At 40.2% G+C, this 13,862-nt stretch overlaps 1 protein-coding gene across 1 annotated transcript in view; it reads left to right on the top strand.

Moving 5' to 3' along the window:
• Positions 1–2,718: 2,718 nt before the first annotated feature.
• Positions 2,719–13,862, top strand: part of si:dkey-106n21.1 (solute carrier family 23 member 2) — a 49,396-nt gene continuing 38,252 nt past the window's right edge. Inside the window, exons 1-2 of the mRNA XM_053682377.1 lie at positions 2,719–2,745; positions 4,172–4,327. Of these exons, the coding sequence (XP_053538352.1) occupies positions 2,719–2,745; positions 4,172–4,327 (183 nt within the window). The remainder of the gene's footprint in view (positions 2,746–4,171; positions 4,328–13,862) is intronic.

Here is a 13,862-nt window from a genome sequence, read left to right as displayed (position 1 = left end):
GAAGAGCTGCCTTTCACCAAATTCATCTCTCAGATATTACTAATGAAGAAATATTGATGTGTGCAAGACGTATGACAAAGACACAGCATGTGCTTTGAGCAGAATGCATCTAGTTCAGATTTTGCTTGTTTTACCAATTTTGGCTGCTCAGTTTGAACATGGATTTTCAGCTCAAAACAGGATAAAACCAAAAGTACGTAATTCAGCCTTGAAAGACTTGGTCAGGATCAGCACAGAGTCTCTTGAACGGTTTGTTCCTGAACCATGTGTCAAACGCTGGCATTCTGCAAAATAAAGGAGGATGCCAAACTACACTCAATGGCCAAGTGATACTGACATAATGATGGCCAGTGACACTGGCTCAGATTCTGGGTAATTAACAATCCTTTATCATACACAGATTATTGCATGGGCAAGGTGTGGACATGCCCAGGTCCCTGATGCTCCAGGGGGCCCCTAATGATCTGATAAATTGCAATTTTACTGTCATTGTGCAACACAAAGAATTCATTCATGATATGGTCTTGAACTTGGATGAAAATGCTGACGCTGTAAAAGGAGGCCAGATGTACACACATGGCAGGATGACTGGAAGTAAATGTTTAAAAAAAAATTTTTTAAAGGTAAGTTCATTCTCATGTGGAACTTTAAAAAATCATTTGGTGCCAATGAGCCAATGCCTCCTATAAGACATTTTTTTGTTGTTGTTGTTTGGAGCCCTGCTTTTGACACAGCACAATATAGACAGCTGCATGATTATAGTTCTGGCTTTCTCTTGCCAGTTGTGACTGAAATGAGCAAAAAAGCTGCAAAATAATCTCTAAATAAAAGTATTTTAGATCATATTGCTTTTCTCTTGACTTTATTTACATACGTACGTGACCTTGAAGTAATCCGAATATAATTAGATTACATTACTTTCACATTGTGATACTTGGATTACGTTACTGATTTAATTTTTTATGAAGTAATTTGTAACTGTAACATTAATAAATTATAATAATAAATTGTTAAAGTAACCCTCCCAACCCTGCACAAGACAAACAGTTGAAGGAGAGAATCGTGCACATCTGAAACATGCTCCTGTTTTCCGCAAACTCCACCCTGAGTGTGTACCTCTCGCATAGCATTCCTAGTATAGCTTAAGCCTGTAATTACATCTGAAGTCTGGATAATGATGTGTTTAATTTCAAAGGAATTCTGGTCAATTATGCCTTTCCCGGAGTTATTTTTGCATGTACACATGAACTAATGTTCTAACCATTTAAAGTAAAGCAATCCTGTCCTTATCATGTGATCATTCAAATATGACTTTCATCTGACTTTTCTAGGATATTTCATCTAAAGTGACCCTGATGAATGAATGAATGAATTAATGAATGAATGAACTCAGCAAACATGCATATGAGCAATACACATTGTCTAATACTTCAGCATTTTCATATCCATGGCCTTTCTCTGTCTTGCGAGCTTCATATCTGCCTGCCTGCTCCCTTAGAGAGCTCGGGTCTTTGACTCCAAGCGTTTCTTGAAGTTTGCATGAACGATGACCCTGTGTGCGAAGCAGGGCTAGGCAGTAGGCTTACATTCACAGATTGTTATCACAGTAACACGTGTTAGCCATGTGTTGAATTATTTTTCTTATCAACGTCGTCTCTAGCATGCAAACTCGTGGACAATTGCAACAACAGGAGATTGGCCTTATCCTTCCTCAGCACGTTGTTGTTTAAAAATAATTTGTAGAATAATAAATATCATTCAAATGACAGGAACCACACTGTGGATTGGACAGTGCAGTGGTGTCTCGGTCCAGCCTCCTGTGGTGTGTTCTCTGAGAAAAGGTTCTGAGACGATATGATTTATGGAGTTGTTCTCAATTAACCAGGCTCCAGATGGGCCTTCGTGAAGGAATGAAACTTAAGGGCAAGAGGGTTTTATCCCTTGCACATGCAAACACATATGAACATGCACATTGATATATAAGTGGGTGAAGATGTGAATCTAAGGTGTAGAGTAATGGCAGGTGTAGAGTAATGTGAAATATATGTAGATAAACTAATACATGAATAAAATGCTGTCTAGGCTGGTAAATGGGTGAAACTCTCAAATGCAAAACGTGCTCATATTCAAGATTAGAGCATGCATTTTACTCCGTACACGCAACTGCATTTATTTAGCAATGTGCTGAACATGGCACAGGATTTCTATACTTCAGTTTCCTACTTTGTACCAGTAGGTGACAGTACGTCCTCAAGCGTTCATCACTCCTGGTTTGCTGTGCTGTGGAAGTCTGCTCGTGCACATGTGTGCGTGGGTGCATGAGAAGCAAGGGCGTTGCTTTTCTATTGTTATTCCAACAGGAAAAAGTTTCAGCTATTCCTGCTCTTGGCCCAGAAACTACAAAGATCTCAAGAGTAAATTGTGCACAACTGTGTGTGTGTGTGTGTGTGTGTGTGTGTGCGTGTGTGTGCGTGTGTGTTTGTGTGTGTGTGTGTGTGGTTATAGAGGGGTTGTTATTTGTTATACTCTGTTATGCATTATGCACTGATTTAAGGGGGGGGGATCAATAACATCAGCATATAAACAAAAGCATATTACTGCTCTGTCACAATATAAATATAAAACCCATCTGTCCATGTATTTTCCATACCGCTTATCCTACACAGGGTTGCAAGGGAGTCTGGAGCCTGTCCCAGGGACCTTGGGGTGAAGGACACCATGGACAAGGGTGCCAACCCATCACAAGTATAAAACCATGAGTTTAAGTAAATCTACACAATGGGGGTCATTTAGATGGATTGATACTGCATTTATTGTGGTGCTATATAACCCCTTGTAACTCTTATATTGGATATATTATATATATATAATATCATTTTTCAATACTGAATCTAAGAAAACATGCATTTAACCACTCTTTAATTTTTTACAATTTACAATTTTCTTTGCTTTTAAATGAGTAACAGGGTTGAATTTTTTCATCATAGGATTAGCACATACACAAAATATGTTTAATTAGCATCCACAGTTAATAGGATGAGGACACTAAGGACATTCTAATGATTAACCGAAAAGCAAACTTTTCAGCCAGTATCATGGCATTACTGAAAAAAAAAAACAGAAGGAGGGAACTTAATTTTCTTCTTCCCATGATCTTTAGGGATTTTGGATGTTGCAACTTTATGTCAGATTATTTCAGTATGTCTTCAGCTAACAGTGTGGCGTGAATGAACTAAAATATACATTTGTTACCACTATAACTGATAACTTGTTTAAAAGGTAGTTTCAAGCATGAGATATTAAATGTAATAATAATGCAATATATATATATATATATATATATATATATATATATATATATATATATATATATATATATATATATATATATATATGTATGTGTGTGTGTGTGTGTGTGTGTATATATATATATATATATATATATATATATATATATATATATATATATATATATATATATATATATATATATATATATATATATATATATCTTTAAGGTTTTTTTAATGTTTTAAGTGAGTTATATTCACATGTTTTTGAGATTGGAATAAGCACTGGAGGAATGTATAGATAAAAAGGAGGGGTGTAACTCTGTGTGTATCTGTTTAAGGCTCTAAATGTTTGTATCTATATTCAGATACAAACCAAATGCCTGGGAGCTGTTTTGTTGTTGTTGTTGTTGTTGTTTTGTTTTGTTTTAAGTAATGTGAATCTTGCCGCTATTTCCCCAGAAAAGGATTTCACAACAAATAGCAGAACATCTGAACTTCTTCAGTTCCTCACCTCCATCACTTGATTTCATAATAACTCTTACTCAGATGTCCTGTGGAACGTTCTGTAAATATTTCTAATCTAATGTGACTGAGTAAGCTAGGGAATGATCTTTCAAAGCAGTTTAGAGTTATAGTTTGGGGTTTGTTTCATTTCAGGAAAATCAGTAAAGTTCACTGGACATGCTATCAGAAGATTGGATGAGGTGCTTCAGCTAGTTAAAATGGGACTCTTTAAACAGCATGTCATTATAATGCCAGTATGATATTCCAGAAGATTCTGTTTTCATAGCAATGGAGAAAATTCATGATCAAAACACATGTAATGTACAAGCACATTTAATCCAGGTTTAAGTTTCATGTCCATTTTTCTTCCCCAGATATCATATGGAAGCCACCTGGCCAGCGATATCATTCCTGCAGAGTCCAGCACTGATGGTTTGGAGGAACATCTGAACCAGCGGCCTGGGTGTAACCTCATCTACTCCATCAGTGATCGGCCACCATGGTACCTCTGCCTTCTACTAGGCTTCCAGGTGAGAAATTTTTCCAGTAAATTAATCTGGAATGGTCAATGGTGTAAATATGTTTGCTCATTGCTTTCCACTTTTTTTTTACTTCACTGATAGTTATCAGACTGTTTATTCTTCTTAGCAAATCATATCAAATCGCATGGCAAACTTAAGTGGCAACAGTGGAACTTCTAATAAACATGGAGGACATGGGTGGAGATGTGAATGATGACTCAAGTCACATTAACGTTACAACACAAGAATAACCATGACCACACCTGCATAAGCTACTCGAAGTCATCTACATCTAGATTTATTTATTTGGCAGAAGCTTTGATCTAAAGCATCTTACAGTTGAGCTGAGCACATGAGGGGTAAGGGCTTTGATCAAGGGCCCAACAGTGGCAGCTTCAAAGTAGGGCTGGAGTCATCCATCCATCCATCCATCCATCCTCAACCGCTTATCCGGGGCTGGAGTCAGGATTATCAAATCCAAGACAAGTCCAAGACCAGGACTAGCTGAGATCAGGTCAAGCTCGAGTCCAAATGAAAATGAGACTGGGTCAAGATAAAGCCCGAAAACCATCAAATCCTTTTCGAGGCCATGCCATAACTTCAACTAGTTGGCTTCATTTGTGCATTGTGTCATCGAATCGGATGTTTTGTAGAAGAAAGTGTTGCTTCCTGTCAAATTTTGTGCTTGTGAAAAGAAATTACACAGACATTATTTTTACAAACGAGCAAGAACAATGTCCAAGACTGAGACAAGTCCTGGTGCAAATTCCACTAAGTTCGAGACAAGTCTAATTCAATGTTGAAAATCTCACAGGACCTACAGTCCTAGGCCCTTGGCACTAGCATTATCATGTCATGTTGGTTTCCCAAAGCCTGTTGAAAGATCATGATTCAATCTCTAAATTAAAGAAAAGCATAGATGTAAGTACTTTCAGACAAGTTACCAGTTTATTCCTTTTGAAGTAGTATTTAGGATGGGTACAGTTCACTCACTATACATTTTTTGCCAAGTAAAAAAACTTTTATTTGAGTAAGTTTTTTAAGCACCCCTGTACATGCCATAGCAATCCATACCACCTAAATTTATGGCATTTGCCAGACACCCTTACCCAGAACAACTTACATTTATCTCATTTATTCAACTAAGCAGTTGAGGATTAAGGGCCATGCTAAAGGGCACAGCAGTGCTAGGATTTGAACTCATGCCCTTCTAAGTAGGGGTCCAATGGCTTAACCTCTGAGCTACAACTGCCCTACATAACCTTACCTTATATTACCTAACTTAATTAGTACATCTGTTTTTCAATCAAAAAGCCCACACCTGTGTTGCTGGAAACCCTCACAAATCCAACACACCTGAACCAGCTAATCTAATTCTTTAAGAACATCTGCATACTTCTGCAACGTGTGTTAGATTACCGTTGGAATGATAGCCTGTGGGATGCTTGCCTTCCAGAAATGTTTGGAGATACATGTATTTGAACCCCTTTGTGGACTACCGCGGTGGCTTTGGCAGCACAGTGATGGCTGGACTGCTGTTCCTGTAGGAGATCAAAGAGAATAGTATGAGTCAGTGGAAACAAAAGATCTCATGAGAGGCCCATGCTGTCTCTGAATGTAAATCATACTATGATTGAAAGTTAGGATCAGGGATCAGTGCAGCATCACAAACTATGTGACCTAATGGTCAACTGCTTTTGTGGGTGTGCTGATACAAATGGCTTATTACATGTATTTTCAAAGCTTTAATATTAGTACCAGATTACATATTTTGTTGGAAAGAACTGCACTGTACTTGAACAATAAATCACAACTTTTTATATTTCATACTTTCAGATTGTATGCTGTGAAGCACTCGGCTTGCACAGATAATGAAGACCGTCTGTCTGAAACCTCTTTTTCTCAAGAATTTTCCCAACCTGTACATAGAAGGATATAAGTAAGGAATGAAGCACTTGAGGCTGTGTTGTTATAGCAAAGTAATCAAAGATGGGATGGTGGGATGTGGCCTGATGAAAAGTGAAGTTACTGTTACAGCCCCAGTGTTGAATATTTTCCAATTACAGCATCTTATAGTGTTTCATTCCTTTTACCCTACAGTAATTTGCCAACACTTAAAATATTTCATTTATTAAAAATCAACCCACCATAACTTTTATCCACTTATACTTAGCACCAAATCCTTTGTCCTAACGATGTCGGAAAAATTAATCTCAGATTAGATTCAGCATCTTCATGATCTTCTGATCAGATTTGAGAATTCAACAGTGCTGTGGTATAAAGACAGTTAGGTCTTTCAAACAACTGAGCAAAAACAATGGACAAACATGAGGCAATTGTTGAGCTGGAACCCTTCAAATATTTTCAGCAATATAAAAAAAAATATTTTCGGTTTTCCAAATAACATCATATAAACTTTAATTATGTGTGTAAGCCACAATCTCTGTTAGGAGATGCAGGACTTGGCTTTTCACGAGATGTTTTGTTTTGGTTATTTATCTCTTCACAGCACATTTAAATTATAAGTTGCATGTTGCAACCTGTAACAAGCAATAGATATAGTACCAGTTTAATTTTCTGATAAATGTAACTGTGATTCTGTGAACCATGGGTAACTGCCAAGGGCATTGAGAATCAACCTGATACTTGTTCGAGTGCATGTGTATGCATGCTGAGACTTTTCAAGAAAGGAAACAAAGTGACAAAGTAATGCATGGCAGTTTTTGCAATAAATTGCTATTGTATTGTCACCTTTCACTGGAAATTTCTCACTGAGTTCTCGCCAAGTTGCCTCTGGATCTGAACGACAAGGAGCCCTGGGGATTACTACAGGGGGTTCACACAAGCATACTTACATCCATCACTAGCATCATGTTCCTGAGAATCACCTGGATAACACATGTTGAGAAACTCAAAAGGTGTTGAGATTAATTGGTTTGGTGACTTTGACCCTACAAAACCTGGAGAAGGTGCATGGTGATATCCAGATAGTAGAAGCACAGTTCCCTTTCCAAAGGAACTCCATGTTGCATGAGCTTCTCGCTGTGGGAAGTGCCCTCGCGCATGACCAGTATCTGAAGTCTGTGTGAAATCACGCCTATTTATAGTCCTGCCGTGGTCAGGTGATGTGGCATTTTGCATGTCGTGTATATAAAACTAAAAAACAGCACCTGTAAACCACGTCATCAGCCTTATTATCTTCAGTGAAAGACTGCATGTCGGTCATTTGTGTGAATGCTCACAAAAAATATGCTTCATTTAAAAAAAAAAATACATATCTGTTTACTTTTCTGTCCCTTAAAAAAGAAAAGAAAAGTATGAATCAAAGAGAGTTCAGAGGGACGGACAGACACACTTTCTGTGTGAGGTGTCTGTGTGGGGTGGAGCATGCCGCAGCAGCCTTGAAGGGGCTAGGTGTGCACATTGTGAATTCTTTTCAGTCAGGCGGCTCCGCTCATGACTCACTCTCTTCTCAGTCGAAGATTTTTAGGTTTCGGAGTCTCGTGTGTCTGGGCCGGCCAGCCTGCTCAGGTCCTGGGGATCTTGTATGGATCTGGAGGAGGAGCTTGAGACACTGTCTTCCGGGTCTTCCACTTCACAAAGTGCATGAATGCCGCTCTGGCACCCCTGCGACTCCAGGGCATCCTTGTGTTAAACTACCTGGACAACTGGTTAATTCTCACATAATCCAGAGAGTTAGTGATTCAACATCAAGATGTTGTTCTTGCCCACATGAGGAGCTTGGGGCTCAGGTTGAACCCCAAGAAAAGTATGTTTTCTCCACTGCAGCGGACAACTTTTCTAGAGATTATATGGGATTCAACTATGATGAGGGCATTTCTATACCAATATGTGAAGGGTCAATCCTATAAGCATTGAGCAAGATAAAGCTGGGTCTGGGCATCCATTCCAGTCTCTACAAGAGACTGTTGGGGCATATGGTAGCATCAGCCAACATCATACCATTGGGCCTATTGCACATGAGACCTTTTTAGTGGTGGCTCAAAAAGCATGTATTTCATCAGAGGATGAAACCCCTGAGAGTAATAAGTGTCATGTGGCAATGCCTACGTGCTCTGAAAATTTGGAGCTGTCCCAGATTTCTAGCCTCAGGTCACACTCTAATGCTCTCTCCTTATCGCAAGACAGCAATGACAGACACCTCCCCCATGGGCTGGGGTGCAGTTTTAGATGGCCATCCAGCTCAAGGTCTCTGGAGCGGCCCTTATCTGGAGTGGAATATAAATTGCCTAGAAATGCGGACCATATTTCTAGCACTGATATTCTTTCTTCCTCAATTGAGAGGTCACCATGTGTTAGTTGTGACAGATAACACAGCGGTGGTCTCATATGTCAACCACCAGGGAGGATTTTATCCGCACACCCTGTTCAGGCAGGTACAAATAATTCTTCTATTGGTCGGAGGGAAAGTTTTTGTCACTGAGTGCAATTGTACATTGTGGGAAACCAGAATGTGGGGGCAGACATCCTGTCGAGACAGGAGGTGAGGCCCGGGGATTGAAGACTCCATCCACAAGTGGTGGAGTCCGTATGGTGGAGGTTCGGCCAAGATGAAGTGGATGTGTTCACCTTTGAGGAGACAACACACTCCCCACTGTGGTTCACCCTCATTCCTCCTGCACCATTGGGGCTGGATGCCATGGTGCATACATGGCCCAGGTCACATCTGTACGAGTTTCCCCTGATCGCCCTGCTCCCAAAAGTTCTAGCGAGAGTTCACCAAGACCGTCTACGTCTGCTGCTAGTAGCATCTTATTGGCCAGCTTGAATATGGTTCTTAGATATAATATCCCTGCTAGAAAGCACTCCTTTTCACAGCAAATCTACTGTCTCAAACCAGAGGGTTGATTTATCAACCTCGGCTGGAACTATGGAAACTGTAGGTCTGGCCCCTGGCCCCACTAGTTGAATGCTAGAGCACCATCCACAGGAAAATTGTATGCGCTCAGGACTTTTTGTCTCATGGTGTGAGGAATGTCACTCAGACCCAGTAAACTGCGTAACAGTCCTGGAGTTCTAACAGGGACATTTCTCAGCAAGGTTTCCACAATCAGGTTCTGAATGGCAACCATTTCAGCTAGACATGCCCCTATTGATGGTGCCTCTGTGGGGCAACATCCTCTAACATTGAGGATTTTGCGTGGTGTCAGGCGTCTGAGGCCCAGCTGCAGACCACGCATACCTTCTTGGGACCTGTCTGTGGTCCTGGAAGGTCTGTCAGTTGCCTCATTTGAACCCTTAGAGTCAGCCTCAGAGAATCTTCTGACTCTAAAGGTAGCTCTTCTGCTGGCCCTGACATCTCTCAAGCAAGTAGGAGATCTACAAGCAATCTCTATTGTTTATGAGGTGTGTGGTCACGCTACGCCTCTGGACATAAGGGCTCATTGCACTAGGGGGTCCTCAGAGGCTTTATCTAAAGGGGTACTATTACAGGATGTGTGTGCTGTGGCAGGGTGGTCTATGCCACACACATTCATTCGGTATTACAGTTTGGACATGGATTCCACCCTGGGCTTGAGTGTCTTGCAGTGATCCTCAGATAAAGATCTTTTTGGACAGACCATATATCCCCATATCCTCAGTATGATGGAGTGGGTATTCTTGTTCTCACAGCATGAAGCTTACACAAGGTTGAGTTCCCTTTGAAAGAGAACGTCTGGGTTAGGCATGAGAAGGGAACGAGACGTTGCATAGCTTTGTCATACTGGGGCATGCCTGTGAATTATGTCTTGGCTTCAGATAGTAAAGGCTGATGACGTATTCAGGTGCTGTTTTATAGTCACACGACGCATGAAATGAGCTTAAGATGCAGTTCTTCCACTCTTTTTTCCTGAGGTTATTGCTAGCAAAAAACAATTAGACTACATTAAAAGACCCCAGCACAAGGTGGGGATCCTGCACCAGACTCTTGGAGAATCTAGGGCCAGAGAGATTCACTCCAAGGTGATGACTTTCCTTGTCTAGCAGTCCCTAAAGAAATGTTAGCAATTAGAAAGAAATGTTCATATGTTGGGAACCAGACAGTGCACTGGATAAAGTCTAGTATACTTAGCCTTGTTGTCAGGTAACCACATGAGAGGAATTCAGAAAGAAATAGCTACCTGCTGGGTGAACAATCTTTAAAACTGCAGACACATTTTCTGGTATTTAAGGCATACAATGTTAGGCCTATCTATTATAAATCTATCATCATGATAGATGGGCACACAGTTTGATTTGATTTCAGGTGGAATTGAATATTAGCTAATGAGAATTCCCTAAAAGCAAAACACATTTGGGATAGATATATACAGTATCTCACAAAAGTGAGTACACCCTTCACATTTTTGTAAATATTTGATTATATCTTTTCATGTGACAACACTGAAAAAATGACACTTTGCTACAATGTAAAATAGTGAGTGTACAGCTTGTGTAACAGTGTAAATTTGCTGTCCCCTCAAAATAACTGAACACACAGCTATTAATGTCTAAACTGCTGGCAACAAAAGTGAGTACATCCGTAAGTGAAAATGTCCAAACTGAGTGCACGTACTCAGCGTCATATCCAGAGGTTGTCTTCGGGAAATAGACGTATGAGTGCTGCCAGCATTGCTGCAGAGGTTGAAGGGGGGTCAGCCTGTCAGTGCTCAGACCATACGAAGCACGCTGCATCAAATTGGTCTGCATGGCTGTCCTCCCAGAAGGAAGCCTCTTCTAAAGATGATGAACAAGAAAACCCGCAAACAGTTTGCTGAAGACAAGCAGACTAAGGACATGGATTACTGGAACCATGTCCTGTGGTCTGATGAGACCAAGATAAACTTATTTGGTTCAGATGGTGTCAAGCATGTGTGGCGGCAACCAGGTTAGGAAAACAAAGACAGTGTTTCTTGCCTACAGTCAAGCATGGTGGTGGGAGTGTCATGGTCTGGGGCTGCATGAGTGCTGCCGGCACTGGGGAGCTACAGTTCATTGAGGGAACCATGAATGCCAACATGTACTGTGACATACTGAAGCAGAGCATGATCAGTATGCAGTATTCCAGCATGATAACGACCCCAAACACACCTCCAAGATGACCACTGCCTTGCTAAAGAAGCTGAGGGTGAAGGTGACTGACTGGCTAAGCATGTCTCCAGATCTAAACCCTATTGAGCATCTGTGGGGCATCCTCAAATAGAAGGTGAAGGAGCACAAGGTCTCTAACATCCACCAGGTCCATGATGTTGTCATGGAGGAGTGGAAAAGGACTCTAGTGGCAATCTGTGAAGCTCTGGTGAACTCCATGCCTAAGAGGGTTAAGGCAGTGCTGGAAAATAATTTTGGCTACACAAAATATTGACACTTTGGGCCCAATTTGGACATTTTCACTTAGGGGTGTACTCACTTTTGTTGCCAGCAGTTTAGACATTAATGGCTGTGTGTTGAATATTTTGAGGGGCCAGCAAATTTACACTGTTATACAAGTTGTACACTCACTACTTTACGTAGTAGCAAAGTGTCATTTCTTCAGTGTTGTCACATGAAAAGATATAATCAAATATTTACAAAAATGTGAGGGGTGTACTCACTTTTGTGAGATACTGTATGTTTTATAGTAGCAAAATCTAAAGATGATTCAGAGAATGAGAATTCTTATTTGTCATCTCTTAAGAAATCAGACTTCTGAGGTTGTGATAGACAGCAGGAGGTAAGTGAGTTTTTGTAAATCTTACACTGGTTTGCTATTTTCTTAGCACACACTCCATACACATTTCCAGAATCTCCTCAGTTGTAAATAAAAAGGAATGATGCTCATTGATTGATACATAGTTTATAGGGAAGCTCCTTTGGAAGCATTTTAAGATAAAAAAAATTCTCTGCTTGTATTTTAGATGTGCCTCCTCTGTACCCTTAAGATCCTCAGACACTGCACCACAGGTGTCAAACCTAAGGCCTGCAGGCCAAAACATGGCTCGCTGCCACAATTCATTCAGCACATGCAAACTTATTAAGAATAATATTTAAACTGGCTGTAGTTCTGAACATTTTCACATCTAGGATTCACAGCAGATCGTAGCACAAGGACCTCCTGCGTTTCGCTCTCATGGCTCACACGGCTGAAGCACTAATTAAAATCAACACCTGTACCTGCTGTGTTTGATGTAAAGCAGACCAAATCAAAGGTTTCTGGCCTTTAGTGTGATTCATTAATTGACAAATTCTGAAATATATCATCTACGAATGCAGGTTGTCCAAAAATTCTTTGTACAACTGTGACACTAAGTGAAACATTTACTAACACACACAGAATAACCAGTCAAGCAAATTTAGACACACAAAACCCAATTTCTTTCCTTAATGTACCCAAAACATCTAAGTGTTAATCCAAATGCCCCGAGCATCGTACCCTTCATCTTTAATGATTCCCCAAAGAAAGAATTCTCAGGGCGTGATGTCAGGCAATCTAGGTAGACAGGGAATGGCACTTCCACTGCCAGTTCATCTGTTTGGTTAGCAAACAGAATAACAAAACTGTAAACAGTGCATTTGAAATAAAAAATATAATCAATAAAAGTGTTTTCAAGTGCTTTATCCTGTTCAGGGTTGCATTGTTTCCGGAGCCTGTTCCAGGAACACTGGGCTTGAGCCAGTAATACACCCTGGATGGGATGCCAGTCCATCACAGGGCACCATGCCCTCACACACTCACACATAAGGGTAATTTAACTTATTGGCATGATTTTGGGACAAGAGAGGAAACAGATAACCTGGTGGAAACCCAAAAAATCACTAGGAGAACATGAAAAGTAACTCCACACAGACAGTAACCTGAGCTCAGGATTGAACCCAGTGTGCTACTCATTGTGCCACAGAAGCACCACGGACTAAGGATAGAACATTGAGGACTTCAAGGTTCCAACAATTAGACCTGGACACATGCTGCCACCAGTTATCTCAAAGAGGGTTTCCGTTTGATTGAGGGCAAAAGTATGATTTCGTGATCACTGGTATGCAGGATGTATTCTTGAAAAGCTTTCGAAAAGGAAAAAAAAAACTACCTAATGTAGTTTTGCTGTCCCATTTGTTCAGGCAGCTACACAATTTATTGCCTTACAATTGCCTCACTCAGTTGCATTGAAAAAAGAATTCCAGTTTTCAGTATTATGACAGCTTTATGTTCAATATCCGTCGCTCATTTGCACCTCCATTGCCAGTAGCAATCAAAGAGAGGCGGTGAAAAGGTTGTCACTTACTCTCATGTCTTACACACACACTCTTATGTCTACACTCTGTAATTTTATTTAATATTATGTTGTGATGCATCCTACAGTCTTTAGCCCGTGTTAGATATGTAATTATATATATATATATATATATATATAGCCAAGGGCGCAGGATGGATTTTGATATTGGGAGGGACCCAGTTAATGACAAAAAGCATAACTGAGAATCATATTTATATCAACTTTAATGGTTAGAATTACGGTTGTCTTGATTAAACTTCAAATCCAAGTCAAGATCTACAAGACAACATTTTCTTCAAATGAATGGAAGTATG

The sequence above is a fragment of the Ictalurus punctatus genome, chromosome 8, assembly GCF_001660625.3.
Source record: "Ictalurus punctatus breed USDA103 chromosome 8, Coco_2.0, whole genome shotgun sequence".
In the NCBI taxonomy this organism is placed as follows: Eukaryota; Metazoa; Chordata; class Actinopteri; order Siluriformes; family Ictaluridae; genus Ictalurus; species Ictalurus punctatus.
Note: the sequence above shows the minus strand (reverse complement) of the source record. Positions and strands in the feature narration are given on the sequence as shown.